Source organism: Pristis pectinata, chromosome 31 (genome assembly GCF_009764475.1).
Source record: "Pristis pectinata isolate sPriPec2 chromosome 31, sPriPec2.1.pri, whole genome shotgun sequence".
In the NCBI taxonomy this organism is placed as follows: domain Eukaryota; kingdom Metazoa; phylum Chordata; class Chondrichthyes; order Rhinopristiformes; family Pristidae; genus Pristis; species Pristis pectinata.
The window spans coordinates 11,170,585-11,196,674 of NC_067435.1; the positions used below are offsets into that span (position 1 = coordinate 11,170,585).

The 26,090-nt window shown below is 43.8% G+C and overlaps 1 protein-coding gene across 1 annotated transcript; it reads left to right on the top strand.

The window, feature by feature from the left end:
- Positions 1–1,696: 1,696 nt before the first annotated feature.
- Positions 1,697–22,186, top strand: LOC127585027 (hepatic lectin-like). The gene is made up of 8 exons (XM_052042149.1): positions 1,697–1,890; positions 2,401–2,502; positions 5,532–5,606; positions 10,305–10,376; positions 14,612–14,689; positions 15,212–15,363; positions 17,379–17,491; positions 20,982–22,186. The coding sequence occupies exons 1-8, from the start codon at positions 1,806–1,808 to the stop codon at positions 21,109–21,111; spliced, it is 807 nt and encodes a 268-aa protein (XP_051898109.1). The 5' UTR covers positions 1,697–1,805; the 3' UTR covers positions 21,112–22,186.
- Positions 22,187–26,090: the final 3,904 nt, after the last annotated feature.

Consider the following 26,090-nt stretch of genomic DNA (forward strand, 5'->3'; position numbering starts at 1 on the left):
GGAGAAAGATTCTGACTGGTAACCCTATCTATGCCTCTCATAATCATATAAACTTCTATCAGTGTTGTTTGATTCCATGGGAACAGGGTGCATCAGGAAGTTGTTTGCGGTATCAGAGATGAAGAGGTTAAGTTTAACATCAAAGTCCTTTATGTGTTTAGGCATTATGTCTTCCACGGTGTATATGTGTGTTCATGTCAAAGTCAAAGTGGAGTTCATTGTCATATGAACAAGTCCATGTATGCACAGGTGCAATGAAAAACTTACTTGCAGCAGCATCACAGGCACATAGCATCAGATAAGTAGCATTCACAAGGAAAACATAAATTGAACATACAAAGAAGAGCACAATTAGTACAAAAAACACAAAGTCCATTTTAGTGCAAAGTGATCAAAGTGGTCATAGTGTTGCTAAACTGTAGTGATCAGGGTTGAAGCTAAAATAAGTGGCTGCATCAGTATTTTATAGCATTTAATTCTTTTATAAGAGATAAGATATCTTTATTAGTCACATGTACATCAAGACACACAGTGAAATGCATCTTTTACGTAGAGCGTTCTGGGGGCAGCCCGCAAGTGTCGCCACGCTTCCGGCACCAACATAGCACGCCCACAACTTCCTAACCCGTACGTCTTTGGAATGTTGGAGGAAACCGGAGCACCCGGAGGAATGTGTAGTGTTTTATATTACCTTAATTGAAGTGTTTACTTAGTCTCAATGAATTTATCAGAAGAGTTTTGGGTTGTGCTACCCTGTGAGTGGTGACTACTTTTTTCCCATCCAGAACAGGTGTGGGGAAGAATTACCTGCAGATTTGGCACCCCTGGGTTAGTCTGATGGGGGGAGCTGTAAGTTGGGTAGAGAATACCCTGCGATTATAAGATGACAGGATGCCTGAGGAATGGGACAAAATCCTGAAAGCCAAGAAAAATTAGCAAAAGATAAAAACTGTGTAGTTGTCAGCAATGTAGGCAGAGAACACGATAGTTAGTGCAGGGACACGAGAGGAAGGGCAAAATGTTGCGGGAGACATTTGACCTTTTGGAGAAAAAGGATAAAAAAGTTGCTGTAGAAAAAGGGTGAGGACTCCCTCCCCAACTGAACTAGAGGGGCACTCTCACCAAAAGGCCTGAGACGTTTCAAGAAGTCAGCTCACAGCCCCTTCTCAGGGACTGTTAGGGAAGGGCAGTAATTGGTGGCCTTGCTGGCTAAACCCGCATTCCATAAATAAAGAAAGTCAAATCCTGATTTATTCCACAATGTTGCCTGTTTTTCCATTAATTTCTGGTGCCATTTAGACCTGACTTTTCTCTTATATTTCCAACACTTTTCCATAAACACTTCTACCAGCCACAGAGGATGGGAATTGCTAAGCAGGGATTTTACTGGCACTTCCAGATCTGCAGGAAGGAAATTAGGTGGTTCCAAAGCAACTAGAACTATAGGTCAAATTGCTCCTGAATGTTATCCTCATCTAAGGTTCCATATGTGAATTTACAAATCCTGGAAGTTCAAGATATCAGAAACATCCTTTTTTTTCTGCAATGTTTCCTTTATTATTGCTGAGAGTTGCAAATTATGTATTTGTCACCTTCCGGCCCCTGCCATCGTATTTCTGAAAATAGCCATAAACATCCATGTCAGCTATTCTTGTGTTGGTTTCAATTCTGTAATATATGGTCAAGTGGTCAACATGTGCAATCTGCCTTGGGTTTTAGGAACTTCTCTCCATCATTGATATAACAAACGGATGTAAAACATTCTCCTGAGAACTCAGTGAGGCTCAGTGCCAGTTCCCTACAGAATGGCTGCAGAACCTGCTTATGATGACTTTGAGAATTTCAACCTGGACGGTCAACGAAATCAACAGCAGGCTAAATGGACGAGAGGTATAGTTAAACGTGGATCTGACCAAGTATCTGAGCATGGCTTTGTATTGTCTAAGGTCTTGCTTTTGCACACAGTTTTTTTCACTGAATGGTATAATTTTATTTATAACTAATGTGTAATTTATATTCTGTGTGATGGTAGCTGTGAGAAGACGGTATGGATCTTTGATGAAAGAATTACCTGCAGGTAGTTACCTGTACTTCCTGTAGGTACTACCAATGGTGGGGAGGGATGTGCTCTTGCTGTATTTGGCAGAGTCCACTACTCTGTGCAGCTTCTTACATTCCTGTGCACTCCAATTGCCATACCAGACCATGATGCAGCCAGTCAGGATACTTTCTGGCCAAAGGTTCCTTTTGCCAGTGCAGAGACGGGTGTACTGTATGTTGTTAGCCTTTCACCAGGATTATGACTTTCAATGACATATAATAACTAGGCAGCAATTACACTGTCATCATCTGGGACATGTTACTAACAGATAATTTGATAGTCTATGTTTGAAATCTCAGGTAGTCGATTCAAGTCACCTCTCTGCCGGAAGTGTCTGATTCTCTTCATCGTCACCGTTCTGACAGTCTCCCTAATTCTACTGATCACTAGGGTCATGAAAAGTAAGTAACATAATCCCTCATACCTCTTACTCTGATTAATTCTTGGGGCTGAATGATATTTTATAATTTTAATTCTTGTTTTTCTTTAAATGTATTGGTGAATGCATTGACACAGCATAAATTTTCAAAAGAGGTAGAGTCTCTTTTGCAAGACTGAACCCCTTAAAACCATTTAATGTTGAGTCTCTAAGCTGTTGCTGCAAACTGAATGTTACATTGCTACAAAGCAGAAATACCACAAAACTCTCCTGTCCAAACTGAGTCAAGATATGAACTCAAAATCGGATGCAGAGAGAACAGCATATTCTATGTGCGGAAACACATTAGTTTTCAAATATTTCCATGGTCTCACCTCTCCCTCTCTCTCATCCTCCGGCTCTAAAGACCTCTGAGATCTGTGAGCTTTTCCAGTTCCAGCCTCAAAAGATAGCACTAAATAAGCCAAAATTTTCTTTAACTAAATACTGTGGAGACCAGTACCACCCTCTGTTACAAACTCTGTTATCTGCTGATCAGTTTGTTCCCTCTGCTGACAACTGTGCGAAACTAGTGTTGTGGTTTCATGTTTGATCCTGAAGTAAACTGTGTGAATCTAGTGTTGTGGTTTCATGTTTGATCCTGAAGTAAACTGTGGACCAGAGACCTGCTAAACCTAAGACTGCTTTTCTTTTGCACCCCATAGATCAAAGGGTCATACAGCACAGGAACAGGCCCTTCGGCCCCACTTGTCCATGCCAACCAAGATGCCCCATTTGCCTGTGTTTGGCCCATATACCTCTAAATCTTTCCTTTCCATGTACCTGTCCAAATGTCTTTTAAACATTTTAATTGTACCTAACTCTACAGCTTCCTCTGGCAGCTCGTTCCATTTACCCACTACGCTCTATATGAAAAACTTGCCCTTCAAGTCTGCTTTAAATCCTTTGCCTCTCACTTAAACCTATGTCCTCTAGTTTTAGATTTTTAGTTTTTTAGTTTTACAATTTTACAATTTTTAATTTTAGTTTTCCCGACCCTGGCAAAAGACTATGACCTTCCACCTTAACTATGCCCCTCATGATTTGTATCTGTCACAAAGATCATCCCTCAGCCTTCTACACCAGGAAAAAAAAAGTCTCAGCCTATCAAAAGGTCTCCTTATAACTCAAGCCCTCTAGTCCTAGTAACATATTTTCCCCACACTTTCCAGCTTAAAGACATCCTTCCTATAGCTGGGCAACCAGAAGTGCACACAATACTCCAAGTGTGGTCTCACCACTGATTTATACAATTGTAACATGACGTCCCTACTCTTATACTCAATGCCCTGACCAATGAAGGCAAGCTTGCCAAATGCTGCCTTCACCACCCTGTCTACCTGTGTCACCAGTTTCAGGGAACTATGTGCCTGTACTCCTTGTTCTCTCAGTAACATTACCCCAGTTTCTTTGCTCTTGTTATCTCTAGATTTGGCCGTACCAACATATTCATGTCCACCTTCCTTCATTCTACTCTCTGTAAACGTAAGGCCATCCAAAACTCTGATGCCCATGTTCTAACTCACACCAAGTCCCATTCACCCATCACCCCTGTTCCTGCTGACCAGTATGTCCTAACACAATGAGTGCCCTCTTTGTGCAGCATTGATGGAGTATAAATTTTAATGAGTAGGGTACATGCATGAGGTAAGGGCAATGATGCAGCTTTATATATAAGAAAATGCATGGACCACGATGGCTTCCACCAGCTCCCAAAAACTGCAGTTGCAATACAATACCTGCGCGTGGCTGTGCAGGTGATGTGTTACAGCTGCAGTATGTGGGAGTTGGTGGAAACCATTGGAATCCCTGGCAACTGTAGCTCAAAGTTGACGAGTTGCAACCCAAGATTCAAGCATTGTGATGCATCAGGAAGGGTAAAAGTGCCCGGAACAGGTCATTCCAAGAGGTAATCATACCCATTAGATAAAGTACTGCAGAATTAGTCAGTCAAGAGGGACTGAGACAGGAGAAAGCATATTGGGAATTCAGGAAAGGGCAGAGAAATTAAGTAAGTATTTTACCTGTGTATGTGGAAGAAGACGCCTCCTGGAATAAGGGTACAATGGTTGGTGTGGACTTGGGGGCTGAAGGACCTGTTTCTGTGCTTCACGATTTTCTGACTCTAATAGCTAACACCAAAGCTGTTGTATTTTAAATTTCTAGCATCTGCAGCGAGTGTTACTTGTCTTTACTTAGTGGCACCTTTCACAGTCACAACATGAAATATAAGGGCGACATGGGTAAAACAATGTCTCTGATTACTGAGGCTGCATTGTTGATCAAATTAATATGAATGTTAGCAACTTTACGAACAGTTCCATGTCGTAAGACATAGAAGTAGGAAGTAGGAAATAAACTGAGATGCAATTTAAAAAATGCACTATATACTGTGATGTAGATGGCTCCATACAATCATCGAGTCAGAGAGAGATACAGCATAGAAACAGGCCCTTCAGCCCACCGAGTCTGTGCTGACCATCAAATACGCATTTGCACTAATCCTACATTAATCCCATTTTCTGTTCTCCCCACATACTCATCAAGCCCTCCAGATTTTACCACTTACCTACACACTGGGTATAATTCACAGTGGGCAATTAAGCTACCAACCTGCACATGTTTCAAATGTGGGTAAAACCTGGAGCACCCGGAGGAAATCCGCACGGTCACAGGGAGAACATGCAAACTCCTTACAGACAGCACCCGAGGTCAGGATTGAACCGGGGTCTCTGACGCTCTGAGGCAGTGGCTCTGTGCCACCCATTTTCAATGTCTGCTCTGCAATGGAATCTTTTTTCAAACAGCTTGTTTAAACTATAAACACCGTGCTACTTCCCACACCACATGGGCTACTGCTTTTTACAGATCCAATGTTGTTGATCTTCCTGACTTTTATGAATTAGTCATTCACTGAAGGGTCACTGGCTTGTGAACTGGATTTGGAGAATCTATTACAATCTCTTATCTGCTATAAACTAATCTGGTAACTCATTCTCACTGATTTCTAAGGTTCGGAGACAAATGAAACAGTGGAGGAGTTTCAGAAGCAGGTCCAGATGGAAGTCTCACAGGCAATGAGTAATGGTGAGTGAACTATCATTGATTACATGGAATTGATGCCATTGGGGGATAATTTCATTCTGGGACAGGAGGCACAAGCCCCATTTATCTATTGCATGCCCCAGTCTGTGTTACAATACTCAGGAAGTCTCACTTCTGCTGCTTGGTTCTAATACCCTGAACTTCATCTATTAAATCAATGGATGTCATATTATTTAACAGTTCACCTTTATGCAAGTAATGGCACGAGCTCTCTTAAGAGCAGGCTACCTGCTCCCTTCAGAGGCAGTGATATTTGTTTACAGAGCCGAACATATAATTTAAAAAATAGTCATTGCTTGTAGGTTACATTTGAAAGGAGTTTGAAGCCTGGTTTATACTGATGGCTACTATTCTCCCTGACTGGGGTTGTTATTCATTAATAGAATTCATGCCACTTGACAAATATTCCCTGTACGTCCTCTTGCCCCAAAATAAAAGATCAATAACCAAGACGGCAGTTGAGTTATTTGCTAAATACTCCACAATTCTTTTACTAAGTTTAATTGGTCCTTTGGGGGGAAAACTCATAAGGACACAGTTCTTATACATCCCAAGAGTTTTGTGGTCTTCGCACGACTGAGTTCAGACACTTCAGAGATCGTTACCCCCAGACTGTGGAATTAAGAGTCCTGCTTGGGTTTTTGGTACCGAGGAGCATCAGTGAACAAACTGGAAAGTTAAAATAAAATGCAGAAAATGGTGGGAATACTCAGAAGGTCAGGCAGCACCTGTGGAGGCTGGAACAGGATTAATGTGTCAGTGGAACTGGAAGGGTAAGAGATAGAATAAAAGTTGCAAAGAAAGGGCAAGGGGGGTGAGGGCTGGACAAAAGGGAAGGTCTGTCATAGGGTGGGAGCTGGGAAAGATTGTGGTACACAGGTGGTGGTAGTGTCGGTTGAGAGAGGGGTGAAGGTGTGTCTGCACGAGGTGTAAGTAGGACGAGATGAGGAAGATGAAATGCTGGGAGTGTGAGATACAAGGCTGGAGGTCTGAAATTATTCAATTCCCTGTTGAGACCTGAGAGTCATAATAGTTATACAGCACGGAAACAGGCCCTTTGGCCCAACTCGTCTGTGCTGACCAAGTTGCCTAATTGAGTTTGTCCTATTTGCCTGCGTTTGGCCCATATCCCTCTAAACCTTGCCTATCCATGTACCTGTCCAAATGCCTTTTAAATGTCGTAATTGTACCCGCCTCTGCCACTTCCTCTGGCAGCTCACTCCTCTGTGTGAAAAAGTTGCCCCTCAGGTCCCTTGTGAATCTTACCCCTCTCACTTCAAGAGGGGAGAAAGATTTAAGACACTGCAATTGTATGGTCCCATTAGATGGTGAGATCACAGCCTTCGAGCTTATGGTGAACTTCTTGAAATAATATCAGAGGCCAAAGACAAAGAGAGGTCAGAGTGGGAGAGCTCAGAGGGGGAGAGGTCTGGAGAATCAATGTGACAGACAACAGGAAGCTCAGGGTCGCCCTTGCAAACAGCATGGAGATTTCTGCAAAGCAGCCCCCCACCCTGTACTTGGTCTCCCTGGTGTAGAGAGAGCACAATGTGAGCACCAAGTGAAGGTCTTCAATCTGAAGCATTAACCCTGTTTCTCTCTCTACAGATGCTGCCTGACCTGCTAGTTGTTTCTAGCACTTTCAATTTTTATTTCAGATTCCCAGCATCTGCAGTTTTTTGCTTTTAAGTCTGGTTTCACAATGTATCAGGGTTGGATTTGAACAATGGGATAGATTTGACTTCAAGCTAAAAAATCCTAAGTTCACTGACTCAGTCTCACATGATATTGTCTGACTGCACAAAAGTCATAAGCAAGTGAACAGAGAAACTGAAGGCACAAATGCAATGGCAGAGGATAAAATAAATTAAAGCAATTGGCCTTTGAGGAAATAAGGATGTAAACTGAGGGGCTGGGATAAGCACAATGGTGTTGATGATATTCCTATGTGGCTCTAATGCAGAGCTCCTTCACCTCCTCAGTCTTCTTTATCTGTGGTGGCCGAGCCTTCAGTGACCAAGATCCCTAAGCTTTGGAAGTCTCTCTCCACCCCCTTAACTCACCCTTTCCTTTCAGACATTCCTCAAGCCAAGCTCTTTGGGCAAGCTGTTGTCCTGCTGTCTCATATAACCTGGCATCAAACTTTGACACACGGTGGGATATTTTGTGCATGGTGGGATATTTTACAATGGTACAGTTATTATATCAACCACAACAATCGTTTCCATTTACATAATACCTTTAGTGTGGCTATATCAATTTAAGGCACTGTTAATCTGCACTAACAGAAACACAAAAAGCACTGGAGGAACTCAGCGGGTCAGGCAGCACCTATGGAGGGAAATGGACAGTCGATGTTTCAGGCCGAGACCCTTCATCTAGACTGGCTGTCGAGTGTTTCCAGCATTTTATATTCTTCGTTCAGATTTCCAGCATCTGCAGATTTTTGGCTTTTAAATTTAATTTCACAATTTATCAGCGTGGGATTTGAAGAGTCCCCTGAGTTAAGTCCCATGAGCCAGTCCAGATGAAGGGTCTCGACCTGAAACATCGACTGTCCATTTCCCTCCACGGATGCTGCCCGACCCGCTGAGTTCCTCCAGCACTCTTCGTGTTTCTCCAGATTCCGGCATCTGCGGTCTCTTGTGTCTCCAGTTAACCTGCACTAGATTCCTCCTGTCACTTTCCACTCTAACTTCCTCCAAGTATTCGCTCCCTTGGTCTGCCTTTCCTGTGTACGTTTCAGTAACTTTCTCTCATCGATTCCTTAAGGTACAGAAGGATAACTGGTAAACTAAATGATCAATGTATCTCATGAAGCAAAAGAAAACCTTATAGTGAATCTTACAGTAATTTTGCTGGCAGATAGCTTCTGGTCAGTTAGAATCATAAGCATGGAAACAGGCCCTTCGGCCCACTGAGTCCATTCCGTCCATCAAGTACCCATTTACACTAATGATACACCAAAACCATTTCTATTAGCTCCTCCCAGACTCTGCCACCCACCTACACTGGGGGTAATTTACAGCGGCCAATTAACCTACCAACCTGCACGTCTTTGGGATGTGGGAAGAAACCAGAGCACCTGGGGGAAACTCACACAGTCACAGGGAGAACGTGCACACTCCACACAGACAGCGCCGGAGGTCAGGATCGAACCCAGATCACTGGAGCTGTGAGGCAGAGGCTCTGCACCCATGATGCACAGCAACCTATGTGATAGGTCCAACCGGCCGACACTCGCTGTGCTGTCTGGTGCTTCGCAATACCCGGTGAGGGTGGTCAAGAGTCTCCGCAGATCCCCAGGACACCCGCAGCTTGAGAGAAGGAGCCGCTCATGTCACCAATGGGGGAGGTGTGGGGAGGTCAAGAGGTGAAGGTGAAGGTGTGGCTGAAGGCCAAAGTGGCAGCTGTCTCTGCCTGCATTCTGCCCAGTCCCTGGGAACAACCTGATGCCAGGCAGTGAACAGTGAGGTAACAAGGGAGCAGTAAGAGGGCAATGAGTGGGGCAGTGAGAGGGCAGTGAGCACTTCTTGTCTTCAAACACGAGTAAAACTGGAAATTGCAGAGAGTTGTGGACACAGCCAAGTCTATCACAAAAACCAGCCTCCCCTTCATGGACTCTGTCTACACTTCCTGCTGCCTCAGGAAAGCAGCCAACATAATCAAGGGCCCCTCCCACCCCAGACACTCCCTCTTCTCCCCTCTCCAATTAGGCAGAAAATACAAAAGCTTGAGAACACGTACCACCAGGCTCAAGGATAGCTTCTGTCCCACTATTATAAGATTCTTGAATGGACCCCGTGTACAAAAAAGATGAAATCTAGATCTCTCTATCTACTTAATCGCGGCCCTTGCACCTTATTGTCTACCTGCACTGCACTTTCTCTGTAACTCTAACTGTAACTGCAGTCTGCTTTCTGTTATTGCTTTTCCCTTTGTACTATCTCAATGTACTTATGTTTGGAAGGATCTGTATGGATGGCACACAAAGCAAAGTTTTTCACTGTATATCCATACATGTTGCAATGATAAACCAACTACCAATAACATATGGTTGAAACAAAACCTGTTTCTCCTACGTGGCCCTAGGAGGGAGTGGGAATTGTAAACCTCTCCACAATAGAAGTTGTACACCACCGTCCTACACTAAACAATATAACACCCAAGTCAGCAGTTGGTCACAGGCTACAAGTGCTAAAGTGGTATCAACCAATATTACACATGTTACGCTCCTTGAAAAGCTTTTGTCAACAAGCCAGTGGATCCTATGCATTTCTCATCCAGAGCTACGGCATTAGTTTCCATCCTAGGAAATTTAAAAATATGAAGGGTTCATGCTCCCTGTCTTAGACCTCACAATGCAAGAAGTCTGATTTTATATTACAGCACCAGCGACCTGGGTTCAATTCCGGCCGCTGTCTGTAAGGAGTTTGTACGTTCTCCCCGTGTCTGCGTGGGTTTCCTCCGGGTGCTCCGGTTTCCTCCCACATTCCAAAGATGTACGGGTTAGGAAGTTGTGGGCATGCTATGTTGGCGCCGGAAGCGTGGTGACACTTGCGGGCTGCCCCCAGAACAATCTACGCAAAAGATGCATTTCACTGTGTGTTTCGACGTGTGACTAATAAAGAGATCTTATTTTCTGATGTCCAAACTTGAATTATTTCTCATTTTTTTTAGTTTCCAAGAAGTCTGAGCTGGAGGACCTCAATCTGAGTATTCAGGAGAAAATGAATCAGATGAGTTCAAAACGTGAGTGGGACATTGGTCTAGAATTTGGGCCAAAATCCAAAACATCATTTCCTTGTTTCCCCCAATGAATCAGCAATTTCCTCAGCGTGCTTCCCATTCCTGTCAAATGTCAAATCAAAAGAACTCCTCACCCTCAACACCTGTAATGTCAGTAACTTCTCTGAGCAGCCAACCACATCAAAGGATTCTCCGGATAGCAAACCAGGAAGCAAAAACCACAATTTTAGCTACTATTTTAAACAACGATTGGCGAATACTCGTACAATAAAAGCTGAAATTTTGTAAGTAAATCCTCGAGGTCTTTCATTGTAAAATCACTCCTATTTGGAAATATTTACATGAAAAGTGTTAAAATCCACAGACATAAAAAGAATGTTTTATATCAGAGAGTTCGCTAAGCAGTAACTGTGACTTAGTGTGCCATTTAAAAACTCAGTCAGATCTTATGTAGAAAAGTTTGAGATTTTTCAGGATATTTTACATAAGGTTCTGAAATTCACATCAGTTCAGCTAGTCCCTTGACTGAAGAAGGAATGAAACAACACACTCTCTGCATGAACATGGGAGCAGAGAGTAACTTCATGATATCTGTGTTAAACGTCGCATGTTCTGAAATCCCTAAGATACTGTCAGTTTCACTGAGTAAAAAATGCTGGTATTTTTGCAAACATCATTGTTTGTGAAATCTGGGCCGTTCTTCAATGGAAATTCTTTGAGAAGCACTTGGATAGGTACATGAATATGCAGGAAATGGAGGGATATGGAAATGTGGGCAGAAAGGACTAATTTAGTTAGGCATTTAATTACTAGTTTAATTAGATTGGCACAACATCGTGGACTGAAGGGCCTGTTCCTGTGCTGTACTGTTCTATGTTCTATGAAACCAAACATTCAAGACACAGTCAAAGATATCATCACCCTTACACAGGTGGCTTGGGCTTCCATTCCACTTTATACCATCGTGCAGTTTCTCTTGAGACAGATGTGGCATTAGATATCAAAAGAATGGCTCTTAGTTGCGAGGTAACACAAATATAAGATGTTGGTCAGACCGCCTTTAGAGTATTGTGAGCAATATTTGACCCCGTATCTAAGGAAGGATGTGCTGGCCTTGGAGAGGGTCCAGAGGAGGTTCAAAAGAATGATCCCAGGAATGAAAGGCTTAACGTATGAGGAGCGTTTGATGGCTCTGGGCCTGGAATATGTGAAATATCTATCAGAAATATGAGGGGGGATCTCACTGAAGCCTACTGGATACTGTAAGGTCTGGATAGAGTGGACGTGGAGAGGATGTTTCCATTAGTAGGAGAGTCTGGGATCCGTAGGCATGACCTCAGAATAAAGGGACGTCCCTTTAGAGCTGAGATGAGGAGGAGTTTCTTCAGCCAGAGGGTGGTGAATCTGTGGAATTTGTCACCACAGAGGGCTGTGGAGACCAAGTCATTGGGTTTATTTAAGGCAGAGATTGATAGGTTCTTGATTGGTAAGGGGGTTAAGGGTTACGGGGAGAAGGCAGGAGAATGGGGTTAAAGAAAATCAGCCATGATTGAATGGCGGAGCAGACTCAATGGGCCGAATAGCCTAGTTCTGCTCCTATATCTTATGGTCTTATGGTGTTATGGTGACACATTTGAGCCCTGCACCTTCAAGAAAGGAAAAATACAAACAAACATCGGAGCAGAAATAAGCCTCAAACCTGTTCTTCCATTCGAAAAGGTCCTGGCTAATGTAATTTCAGGATTTAGTAATGAAACTTCAGCTTTAATTGTATGTGTATTTGTCAATATTTTTTTAAAATAGCCTCTGAAAATTGTGGCTTCTGCTTCCTGTTTTGCTGTGTGGAGAATTCTTCGATGTGATTGGCTGCCCAGCTGAGTTAATGACTGCTGGTGTTGGGGATCAGGGATTGCCTTGACCTGATGTATAGCAGCCTCAACTCTGCGTTCCCATCGACCTCCAGTAATCTTTTGCCCTCTTGCTTAGCGAGAATCAAGCTACCTCTGCCTTAAAAAAAACAAGGTCTTAAAAGAATTCTGTTCAATGTGAACTTTCCTTTTGATTAGTAGTAGGAACTTAATAATCCCTCCTGACTGATTGCAGCCTCTTTTAGTGTGATTTGATCAGTGGAGAGCTCTGTAAGAGGGTGAGGATCACACACCAATAGGTGGCAGCAGCTCACAATCCTTCTGCCTCCCACTGTTGTGATAGGAACACCTCTCTACCACAGGAACTCTGAATGACACACAAAACGCTGGAGGAACTCAACGGGTCAGGCAGCATCTACAGAGGGAAATGGACAGTCGACATTTCAGGTTGAGACCCTTCATCCAGTCTGATGAAGGGTCTCAGTCCAGATGAAGAATCTCAACTAAAACATCAACTGTCCATTTCCCTCCACAGATGCTGCCTGACCTGCTGAGTTCCTCCAGTGTTTTGTGTGTTGCTCCGGCTTCCAGCATCTGCAGTCTCCTGTGTTTCCAGAGGACTCTGAACAATGTTCTTCCCTCAGACAACACCAGGACAAGTCCATTCCTCCCAGGGCTGGTGGAAGGACCCTGTCCTGAAGGAGCAACCACACTTATCAAAATGATTAAATGTGTGCCAATCTTTTGGTTCTTTTGAATGAATGAATGCAAGTGTTATTGAAAAAATAAGGCCATGTGATATTTTTTCCGTGCTGCGTGTGCTTTGTATACACCTGTGGATATGAATGTTTGTGTGTATGGCTGTGAACATCTAAATGTAGCATCTCTGCTGGCTGCTGGGAATTTCTGGCCCATGACTGCTCAAAGTGCAGGAAGACCATCAGAGTGGTATTGGGAACCTCAAGTCCATGCATCCAGAGCACAGAGGCCCTGAGTAAACAGTGGAAGTAATGCACCACCTCACAAACTACCCCCCTGGCTGCCCCATTCGATACCACTTGTCCCATCTGTAGAAGAGTCTGTGCATCCCACACTGGCTCAACAGGTACCTCAATACCCACGAAACTGGACTGTAAGCAAGTCACCCTTGAACCTGAGGGACAACCTGAGGGACAGTTGTGTATGCAGATTCAAGTGTGTGTGTGTGTGTGTGTGTGTGTGTGTGTGTGTGTGTGTGTGTGTGTGTGTGCACACGCGCACGTGCATGTGTGTGAGTCTGCGTGTGTGCATTTATGGAGATAATGTCAATTGGCCAAACCAAGCTAATTCTCAGCCAGAGGTTTAGAGTCATGGAGTATATGCAGCACAGAAACAGGCCCTTTGGCCCAACATCCATGCTGACCAAGATGTTTAGTCCCATTCGCATGAGTTTGGCCTGTACCCCTCAAAACCTTTTCTATCTGTGGACCTGTCCAAATGTCTATAGGGATCTGCCAGCTGTGAGCTGTTCACGCCTCAGCTCATCTCTGACTTTTGTCCCTGCTCAGCCCAATGAGAAATACATCACAAGTTGGAGATCAGCAGTGTGATAGAAGCTGAGGAGAGGATCAGGATGCACTTTGCATCTAGCCCTTTGGTTTTTAATAGGGAAGGTCAACAGAGGTAAGTGCGGTTAAGAACTGACTTAATTTGCTTTATTTTAACCTTTAATTACTGCTAAATATTTTAATGTTTTTAATTGAACATATATTTTATCTTTTAAGTTTTATAGAAAATTGTATTTTATTAAATAATAGAAATCTATTTAAATAGTTGATAAATGCATCTATCAGAAGCACTTTAAAATCTTCAAGATTTTAATGGTGATAAGATTTAAAAGGCCCTCAGGGTGCGGATCCAGTAGGATCCATCCCACAGTACATGTGTGCATGTGTGTGTGGTGTCTTTGTGTGAGTGTGTGTGTGTGTGTCTGCTTACAGGTTTGTGTGTTTGTGTGTGTGTGTGTGTGTGTGTGTGTGTGTGTGTGTCTGCTTACAGGTTTGTGTGTTTGTGTGTGTGTGTGTGTGTTTGAATATATATATGTGTGTCTCTGTGTGTATTGTGTGTGTCTGCTTAAGTGTGTGTTTTTGTGTTTACGTGTGTCTGCTTGGGTGTATGTGTGTCTCTGCTTGTGTATGTGTGTGTAGGAGGTAGCGTCTTTATGTGTGTCTGTTTCTGTGTGTCTGTACATGAAGTTTTGTGTGTGTGTGTGTGTGTGTGTGTATGCGTGTGCGTGTGTGTGTGTATGAGTGTGTGTGTGTATGTGAGTGTGCAAATCTATACATAAGCATATCTTTCCTGTCATCCTGCTCTATTAATTCCCTCTTTCAGTGCAAACCCAGATATCCACAGAGATCACCCGCTTACTCACCCAGATCTCCATCAAGTTGGAAATGCTGCCAGAACCTGGTAAGTGGTCTGAAGACTGTCACTGTAACTGAAGCGAGATCTGCCAGTGTATAGATAGTCCAACTGAGCGATCATGGGTCACATTGACACCAACAACACACAGGCTGGACTATTTTGGCAGCTTTCTCCCAGGCTTCCTGCTTCAGCAGCCTTATTTGCATAATTTCAGGAAACTTTTACGGGATTTACAAATAAAATTAGGGCCACCAATAGGATGGTGAAAGGGGTAGATTTAAAGAACGTCTTAAAGGAGGAAAAAGAGTTGGGGAGGTTTAAGGAGGGAACTCCAGAGCTCAAGACCCCAGCACTGAAGTTACAGCCATCAGTGGTAGAGTGATGGGATTCAGGACTGAGCAAGGCACCAGGATTGGGATGAATTTTTAGAGTCATAGATACCTGACACATCATGACACCTTCTTAATACCACTGTCAGTGACTCCTGCTGTGGTATGTTCTTTTAAAATGTTTGCTACCTTATTGATTTGTTCTCTCAGAGACAGGTAAATGTTGAATGTTTTTCAGGGTGTCAGAACCTTCAATGCCCTCACAACTGGATACACTTTAATGGGAGCTGTTACTACTTCTCGACAAAGAAAGCCACATGGGATGCAAGTCAGCAGTACTGTTCCATCCATGGGGCTAAACTTCTTGTCATTAATGACCAGATTGAGCAGGTAAAGATAAGCTTTCACAATAAGCCCTGCTAACTGTGTCCCAGGTTAGTATGAACGACTTCTTCTGGGTATGAAACAGCAGATAGAGAGGACCTCAGGAGGTTTTGAAAGTTCTCAAGATGGAGGGTCTCAGGGAGAGAGTTTCTGGAGGGGAAGGAGGGTCTCCATGGAGGGTGGTGTGTCAGGGTGGAGGGGAGGGCCTGAGAATGAAGGGTAGGAGGGACATGAAGGGGATGGAAGGTCTTAGTGGGGAGGATGAAGTGTCTCAGGCTGAAAGGGATGCTGGGTTACTGGAAGGTGAAGAGTCAGGGTGGAGATGTCATTGGATGTTACATTGCAACTGTACGAGACATTGGTGAGAATACACGGAGTATTAAGACCATAAGATATAGGAGCAGAGCTAGGCCATTCGGCCTATCAAGTCTGCTCTGCCATTCAATCATGGCAGATTTTCTTTAATCCCATTCTCCTGCCTTCTTCCCGTAATCCTTAACCCCCTTACCAGTCAAGAACCTATCAATCTCTGCCTTAAGTACACCCAATGACTTGGCCTCCAAAGCCCTCTGTGGCAACAAATTCCACAGATTCACCACCCTCTGGCTGCAGAAACTCCTCCTCATCCCAGTTCTAAAGGGACGTCCCTTTATTCTGAGGCTGTGCCCTCAGATGCTAGACTCTCCTACTAATAGAATCATCCTCTCCACCTCCACTCTATCCAGGCCTTTCAGTATTCAGTAGGTTTCAATGAGATTCCCCCCTCATCCTTCAGAACTTCAGCAAGTACAGGCCCAGAGACATCAAACGCTCCTCACACGTTAAGCCTTTCATTCCTGAGATCATTCTCGTGAACCTCCTCCGGACCCTCTCCAGGGCCAGCACATCCTTCCTTAGATACGGGGCCCAAAACTGCTCACAACAAGTGTTTAAAAATAGGGAATTTTTGTTACAGTTTGCGCAGGGGGATGGTGAGGCCACAGCTGGAATACTGTGCACAGTTTTGGCCCTCTCACCTAAGAAAGGATATAGTAGCATTGGGGGCAGTCCAAAGGAGATTCACCAGGCTAACTCCTGGAATGTGAGGGTTGTCCTATCAAGAGATGCTATTCAGCATGGGTCTATATTCCTTAGAGTTTAAAAGAATGAGACGTGACATTTGAATATATAAGATGATAAAGGGGCAGGACGGGGTAGATGTTGAAATGTTTTCACTTGTGGGAGAGTCACCAACAAGGGAACATTGTTACAAAATAAAGGGTCAGTCATTTCAATCTGAGTTGTGAAGAAATTCTCTCAGAGGGTAGTGAATCTCTGAAATTCTCTGCTCCAGAGGGTGGTGGAGGCCAGATCATTAGAAATGTTTAAGACAGAGATGGAAAGGTTGAGGAATTGAGAGTGGTGGGGAACTAGCACAGGAGCTGAGGTCTGGGGTAGATCAGCCTGCTCCTATTTTCTTGCGTTCTTGTTGGAGATGCAGGGGAACAGGGTGGAAGGGATGGTCTCAGGATGGAGGCAATGGAGGATCTGGTTAAAGGGGTAGGAGGGCTTACACTGGATGGGATGAAAGGCCTCAGGGTAGTGCAGTCAGGGGGTCCCAATTGTGGAGAGGATGAAGGGTCTCGGGAGGGGCTGGAGGGTGAGGGTGGAGAGGATGGGGTGTCAGAGGGATGAGGTGGGAGGGTCACAGGAGGCACTGGAGGGAAGGATTGGAGGGCCAGAGCAGAGGGATGGAGGGTCTATAGGTGGTGGTGTTTGGAGTATCATAGGGTAGAGGACCTGGAGGGCGGCAGGGTGGAGGTTGGGGGGGGAGCAGAATGCGTCCCTCCAGATTGATATATACTTGCTGGTGGTACTAGGGTAACACCCGGGTTGACGTCTCATGTTAAACCAATCCAGGATCCCACCTCAGACTCTGCCGATAATGTAACTAATTAAATACTATACCTTGTTATTTTTTTATATATATATATATATATATATATATATATATATATGCTGTTATTTCCTTCCCTGTGTAGTATTTTATTGCCGTGGAAAGTGAATCCAAGAGATTTTGGATTGGTCTGACCGATCACAACAGCAACAACATGTGGCATTGGGTAGATGAGACACCCTACAATTCTACCCCAACGTAAGTTCACTTGGTGTTTACTCAATGCAACCGCTGGGCACTGCCTTTCTGAGTGACTTCAAGCTCAGTCTGTTCCAACAAAAGTAGATAGCAGGGTTAAATTGGTCAATTTCAGGTTAGCGTTCCATAACTAGTAGAGTACTGCTGGAATGAGTACTGGGATGATCTGCATTAATGGTTTAGATGAGTTGATCAAGGTGCATTGTACCATGGTGTATGTAATATAAAAACAAAGGCAGGAAAGTAAGTTGTGAGGAAGTGATAAAAACATCTGAAAAGGGATATAAAGTGAGTAGGCAAAATTATGGCAGATGGACTATAACGAAGTAATGTGAGGTTATCCACATTGGTAGAAAGAACAGAAAAACAGACTATTACTTAAACAGTGTGAGACTTATTGACTGCTGGCATTCAATGTCATTACTCTTGTACAATAAACAGAAAGTGTATGTGTAAGAACTTCATCAGTCACGGCACTAGAAGTTAGGATGTTACGTTGCAGTTTTACAAGACGTTAGTGAAGCCGCACTTGGAATACTGTGTTCCGTTTTGGTCACCCAGCTATAGGAAAGGTGCCATTAAGCTGGAAAGAGTGCAGAAGAGATTTGTGAAGATGTTGCCAAGACTCAGGGGGCTGAGTCGTGGAGAGAGGTTGAACAGGTTGGGACTTTTTTCATTTGGGGCGTTGGAGAATGAGGGGTGACCTTATGGAGGTGTATAAAATCATGAGGTATAGATAGGGTGAATTTGCACGGTATTTTTCCCAGGACTGGTAAATCAAGAACTAGAGGGCATAGGCTTAAGGTGAGAGGGGAGAGATTTAATAGGAAACTGAGAGGCAAATTTTTCACTCAGAGGGTGATCCGTTTATGGAATGAGCGGCCAGAGGAAGTGGTTGAGGCAGGTACATTAAAAACATTTAAAAGGTACTTGGACAGGTACATGTATAGGAAAGGTCTAGAGGCAGGAAAGTGGTAGAGGCCAACAAGTCCGTCATTGTCTTAGTAAAAGGCAGAACAGACTAGGAAACGTTGTGTGGTTCAGGGGTTTGAGGGAGGGAATGGGCAAACGCCTGACTCCTCCTGTTTCCTTACACTTTCTCTTGCAAGCTAAGGAAAAGGAAGAGGGGAGAAAAAGAAAATTTTGATCCCTTAGGAAGACATGACAGAGACATTAAATAAATAAATAATGACTAGGCAGAATGAACATCCTAAAAGGTCATAGGAATGTAAATCAAAAGAGAGAATTTAAGACCTCAGTTTCAGATCTAGGTTAGTTACTCTCACACCAAATGTGGAATTCTATCATGTTATGATCACTCTTGCCCTGAAGATTTTTACTAGGAGATCACTAATTAATCCCATCTCATTACACATGATCAAATCTAAAATAGCGTATTTCCAAATTGGGTCCACAATATGTGGTTCTGGGAAATTGTTTCAAAGGTATTTCCATGAATTTATCTTCAAGATTAACTTAATATTGCCACTCTTATATGACAATTAATGTCATCCATGAATATAACATGACCTTTATTAGAAGGCCCCAATATTTCTTGATGAATGCTCTTTCCAAAGGACAAATACTGTTTAGAGTCCTTTAGACTAATTCCCTCCAATGGCTCTTTTTCCACCATTTCCTTTCCCCTTCCCAAACTGATTCTACTTCCCGATGTCCTAAGCCGTTCATTTCCCATCCCTGTCTCAAAGCCTTCCTTCATTTTAAGAACTCAGCCCTCTCCTTTCCATTCATTTCCTATCTAGGTTTCTATATTGGCTGGAAACAACACCCCATTGCAGGTTCCCCTCTAGGTCACACACCATCTTGATATAGAAACATATCAGCGTTCCTTTATTGTTGCTGGGTTTAACATGATTCCACTCTGATCAACATCGGTGAGCACTTCACCTGCTGTGAAGTTGATTCATTTGGTCAATATGGCAGGAAATTATAAAGACACCATCTAATGTCACAAGTCAGGAGAATGATTGAATATTCTCCTGGGGGCAGGCACAGTAGTGTAGGGGGAAGGCACTATAGTGTAGTGGTTAGCGTAACGCTGTTACAGTGCCAGTGGCCTGGGTTCAATTCCGGCCGCTGTCTGTAAGGAGTTTGTACGTTCTCCCCGTGTCTGCGTGGGTTTCCTCTGGGTGCTCCGGTTTCCTCCCACATTCCAAAGACGTTCGGGTCAGAAGCTGTGGGCATGCTATGTTGGCGGCGGAAGCGTGGCGACACTTGCGGGCTGCCCCCAGAACACTCTACGCAAAGGTGCATTTCACTGTGTGTTTCGATGTATGTGTGACTAATAGATACCTTATCTTATCTTGTATTCTCCACTTGCCTGAGTGCAGCACCAAACCAGCAAGAAACCTGACCCCACTTGATTGGCACCCCATCTACCACCCTAAATATTCATTCCCAATACCACCACGTACCGCGGCTACAGTGTGCGCCATCTACAAAATGCACTACCATTACTCATCCAGGCTACTCCACAGCACCTCCCAAGCCCACGACCTCTACCTAAGAAGGACAAGGAGAGCTGTCACTTGGCAACACCATCACTTGCAAATTCCCCTCCAAGTCTCACGCCTTCTGGTCTTGGAAATATATCCCTGGTCCTTCATCGTCACTGAGTCTAAATCTTGGAACTCTCTACCCAACTGTGGGAGCACCTTTACCAGAAAGACTGGAGTGGTTCACTACCACCTTCTCAAGTGCATCTCAGGATAGGCAATAAATACTGGTGTTGCCAGTGGCAATCAGATCCCCAGAAATGAATAAATGTAAAAATAAATGCACCTATTTGCCTCATTGATTCACCTAATTGTTACAAATGCTCTGTGCATTCAGATAAAGAGACTGAAATTTTACATAAATACCAGCTTTGAGCCTGTTTGTTGCTGTACTTTTACTGCTGTACCCTCTTGTGCTTTTCTATCACACTTCGAGTCTCATTACTTATCTTGCTATCATGTGTTTCTACTTTGCCATGGTAGAGACCATTGTTCCTTTCAATTCCATTACATGCCACCAGATCTATTAGAAACAATTGTTGCAGCATTTAACAAACTTTCAAGGTCATGAATATCACTAAGTTGCACAATCTAGAAATCTGAAATATAAATGGAAAATGTTGGAAACACTCAGCAGGTCAGGCAGCATGTATGGAAGGAGAAGTAGAGTTAATGTTTCAGGTCAAACACCCTTCATCAAAACCTTTATTAGAAGGGGGAGTGGAGTACAAAAGTAGGGAAGATTTACCACAACTGTACAGGAGTTGTGGTGAGACCAGAAATGGAGGAGGGCCAAGATCTCATTGAGTTGTTATGCTGGAGGAGATTATGGAGATTGGGAGGAGCCAGAACATGAAAACAAGGATGGAACTTTCCAATGGTTAATGATGGATGAATTCACTCCTTAATGAAGGTGCTGTGTAGCAGTAAATTGCTGGGACTGGAAATGTTAATAACCAGGTTTTATTCCTCAGATTCTGGATGCCAGGGGAGCCAAACGACCTTGCTGAAGGCTGTGCTCACCTGTGGACTAATGGCTTGTGGAACGATGCACCCTGCTCAAAGGAGGACTACTTTATCTGTGAGAAACAATCTCACCAATGAACATTTGCAACGTCACTGCATTTTGTTTTCTCCCTTCTTTAATGACTTCTCAAACCTTTTTGCACAGCTAACAATGAAGAAAATCTTGTGTTACTAAAACACTTTGTAAACTGTCTTAAAGCCCTTTCACCAATGTCATGATGTAGACAACCAACTTGTGCACAACAAGCTGACACTATTAGCATTGTGATTAAGACAAAACAACTTGTTTTAATGATGTTGGTTGAGGGTTAGTGATTATCCATGGACAATAGAGAGAACTCCCCCACTCATATCTTGCCATGGGATTTTTTTTTGTGTCCACCTGAGTCTTTACTCCAATGCCAAGCCAGGCAAACAGGAAACTTCCTTATCGCTGAACCCAGATATTCAACAAGCTGACCCTGTTTTTATATTGCACCCCTCATAAACTTTTCCTCATGAATCATGCTAACATAAAATAACTGTAAGTCCACGGAGAAGAAGAGCTAGTTAGTTGGCTCTTTCACAGAGCTGGCACTTGTAATTCTGGGCTGATGGCCTTATCTTGTGATGCACAGTTCTGTGATGCTGACTGTCATCCGAAAGAACTGGTCAAAAGTATACATGGTTGATCAGAATACTCTCCACTTGCCTGAATAAATAGCAGCCATGAAGCACATCACCCAGGACAAAGTAGCCTGTTTGACTCGCATCCCACCCACACCTTAAGCATTCACACCTTTCACCACTGGCACACGCTTCAGTGTGTGTCACCCACAAGATGCATTGCCTAGACTATTCCAACAGCACCTTCCAAACTTACAGTCTACAACCAAAAAGGACAGGAGCAGCAGGTGCATGGGAACACCACGAGCTGCAGGTTCCACTTCAAGTCCAGGAACCCCCCTACCCTACACCTTCACCGGGGGGGGGGGGGGGTCTGCAATATCTCAAGAACTTGCCATCTCCTTCTCCAGGGCAATTAGGAATGAGCATCAAATGTGAAAGAACATAAGGAATCAGAAACTGAATTCACTTTGTGTAACGCTCCTCTCTTGCAGTTGATGTATTTGAATTTTTGGTTTGAAATAAAAGTTTCGGAGTCGCAAATATCCATCGAGTGTGTAGAACATATAACATGTGATAAGTTATGCTGCATCGACGCGAGTGGTCACGTTGGCTGAGTGCCTCACACTCAGCTGCGGAGAGAGGAGAGGGAATTTCCTGGATGTGGGAGAAAATATTGGCCTCAGGATAGTGGGAAGAACTCCCTGTTTCTTCTTCAGGATAATATTTTTACACCCATCTGAGAGAGCAGGTGGGACCACTCTCTCATCTCATCCAAAGACAACTCCCCCAACAGAGCAGCACTCCTCTGTGCTAACCTGGGGTTTTGTGCTGAAGAAACTTGGCACTTGGAATATATACACATAGGAAGTCAGAGGGAATTGATGGCCATGTGATTATAGATTATAAGGAAGTAAGCAGAGGAATAGGACTGATGGGAATGGTCTAAGAGCCAGCATTCACTCAATGGGCCAAATAGCCTCCGTCTCTGCCATAAGAAAATACAATTCCGGCCGTGTGGAATCATTTTAAACTTTTGAAAGGAGGCGGAAGGTGTTGCTCTGTGTGGGTGTTGACTGGATTGAGGGTGTGGAATGGGGCAGCTACCAGTTAACCTGCTTCCTTTCAGTAGGATGAGGGGGGAATCTCACTGAAACCTACTGAATGCTGAAAGGCCTGGGTGGAGTGAACATGGAAAGGATGTTTCCATTAGTAGGAGAGTCTAGGATCTGAGATGAGAAGGAATTTCTTCAGCCAGAGGGTGATGAATCCATGGAATTCATTGCCACAAAGGGCTGTGGAGGCCAAGTCATTGGGTGTATTTGAGGCAGAGATTGATAGGTTCTTGATTGGTAAGGAGGTTAAACAGTTATGGGGACAAGGCAGGAGAATGGGAGAATCATTGAATGGCGGAGCAGACTTGATAGGCTGAGTGGCTAATTCTGCTCCCATGTTCTTTTCCTTGTGTAGAGTGGAAGGTGGGGAGAGTTCAAGAGGACTTGCCAAGAGATTTTCTGAAATTTCTTTCTTTCCATCTTTTCAACCTCCCAGAGTCCCCATAGTTGACTGACATGGGAGAAATGGGAGGAAGGAATGATGGATTTTCCCTGTGCAACAATTTTCATTTCTATTGTTCCTTCAATGTAGCAAAAATGTTGTATGATGCATCACAAAAAGATTATTAATTAAGATTCCTAACCAAGCCACACAAGGAGACATCCGGAGAGGTGGCCAGAAACTTGGTCAAAGAGGGAGATTTTAAGGAATAAAGAGAACTAGAGAGGTGAGGAGATTTGGGGAGGGGATTCCAGAGATAAAGACCCAGACAGCAGAAGACAGAGCCATTAGTGGTGGAGTGATAGAAATCAGGGATTAGGTGAACGCAGCGATCACGGAGAATGTGACAGATACAGCGAAGGGTGAGACCGTGCAGAGGTTTACCAAGAAATGTGAAGGTTGATAAGCAGGTGTTGCCTTTAGCATTCCCTCCAGTTTGAAAGGCGATGCACATTTGCTTATTGCAACATGCATTTCACCTGGATCTAATGAACAGAATATTTTTCTGTTGTCAGTAAGCCAAAATGACATTGGATTGTTCAGACATGTTTCAGAATTGTCTGTAAGGTACCATTTACTTGACACCTGATTGTGCCGTGATTGTATCCCTGGAGAGCTCGTTCACTGGACTGTGTCACAGTCTATTTGAATGGAGGGTCTATCCTGGGGAGATTTAAGATCCTGTACCCTCCCGTAGACTGTTAGCCTATTATATTGGTTTCTCTAGTTATTAACAACATTTAAAAGGTACTTGGACAGATACATGGATAGGAAAGGTTTAGAGTGATGTGGGCCAAATGCGGGCAAATGGGACCAGCTTAAACAGGAATCTTGGTCAGCATGGACCAGTTGGGCTGAAGGAGCTGATTCTGTGCTGTGTGAGTCTATGACTCTGCAGATGCAAAACACCGCAGCTGCTGGAAAGCTAAAATAAAACCGGAAAATACTGGCAGTACTCAGCCAGTCAGGCAGCATATGTGGAGAGAGAACCAGAGCTAATGTTTCAGGTTGCCCGTTCATCAAAGTTGTAGATAAGTTATTTCTGATAAAATACAGAAGAATGGGGGGAGAGGAGGAAGTACCAAAGGGAAGGACACGAGGCATTCAATGACAAAAGTGATGATGTATAAGAGAAAGAGAAGGTAAGAAAGAAAAGGAGTGGCGATGAGACTAGCAGACTCTGCCTGAAATTGTTGAACTCGATATTAACTTTGAAAGATTTTGGAAACAAGAGACCATCTTGTGCTCACCCTGATAAGGAAAATTTCATCAACTTTGTTGCCAGTTTTTGTTCTTCCCTCAGCTTCACTTGGTCCCATCTCTGACCTTCTCAACCTCACCACCTCCTTCCCAGCAGATACGTTTGCCACCAATATCCAAGCAAGCCCACCAGTTACCAGAACTACCTGGAATACACTTCTTCCCACCCTGCTTCCTGGAAGAACTCCATTCGATTCTCCCTGTTTCTCCACTCTGATGATGCCATCTGTATGTCAATTCTTCCAGTGTGTCTTCCCGTCTCCTCAACCCAGGATTCGTCTCCACCGGGGTTGACTATGTTCCATTTCCTGCACTTCTTTTTCTCCCCTTTCTCCAGTTTCTCCCTATTCCTGGAACCAGGATAAGATTCCCTTGTCCTTATATTGCACCCCACCAGCCTTGGATTGGATTGGATTGGTTTATTATTGCCCTGTATACTGAGATACAGTGAGAAGCTTTTGTATGTGTGCCATCCAGACAGATCATAATTACATCAAGGTAGTAAACAGAAAACAGAATGCAGTATATGTGTTGCAGTTACAGAGAACATGCAGTGCAGGTAGACAAATAAAGTGCAAGGGCCACAGCCAGGTAGACTGAGCGATCAAGAGTTCATCTTTTAGTGTTTCAGAGGTCCATTCAAAGGTCTGATAACAGTGGGATAGAAGCAGTCCTTGAGTCTGGTGGTACGTGCTCTCAAGCTTTTGTATCTTTTGTACCATAACTGAAATGGATTGTCTGACAATGATCCCATTATTGTTTCTTTATGTCCACAGCTGGCAATACATGATGGCATTTACTGTCAATCCCCAATTGTCCTTGAACTGAGGAGGCAGCTGAGAGCAGGCCACGTTGTTGGGTCTGGAGTCACATGTCAAGTCACATATCACAGACAGGTAGAGATAGCAGATTGTAATCCCTGAAGGACATTAGTGCACCAGGTGGGTTTTTGCAGCAATCCGGTAGCCTCGTGGTTGCTATTACTGACTGCAGTTTTTGATCTCAGATTTATTTAATTACATGAATTCAGACTCCTGATCTGCTGTGGTAGGATTGGAACTCAAGTCACTCCATGACTGCCCCCAGGTCACTGCATTTCCAACATGAAAACACTTACTACACTTCCAAAGAACTTCATCAGCTGTTAAGTCCTTTGGGAAGTTCTGCAGTACAACAGATACAAAAGAACTGGATTCTCTTCACCCTTGTTCTCTCCTGTCATTCCCATTTTTCTGCAACTATTTTTTAGATCGGTGAACCTGTCAAGTTCTGACGAATGAGTGCTGACCTGAAATGTTAATTCTGCTCACATTCACTCACTGACCAGATAATCTTGTTTTACAGCTTGTCCCCATAGTCAACCCAGTTTCACCCTGTGAGCAATACACACCCCTCCCCCACCCTCCCTGCAGCTTAACGAGCCTCTTTTGCCTACTTCTCAGTTGTGAGGAAGGGTCTTCAACCTAAAACGTTAGCTCCTCTCGCAGTTGTGTCCTGACCTGCTGAGTATTCCCAGCATTCTCTGCCTTTTATGTCAACTCAGTATCTTTCACCACGGTCTCCTGACTTGCTGACTAACCTAGCATTTTCTCATTCCATTTCAAGCCCTGCCCTCAGTGGTTAGCAAGTGACAC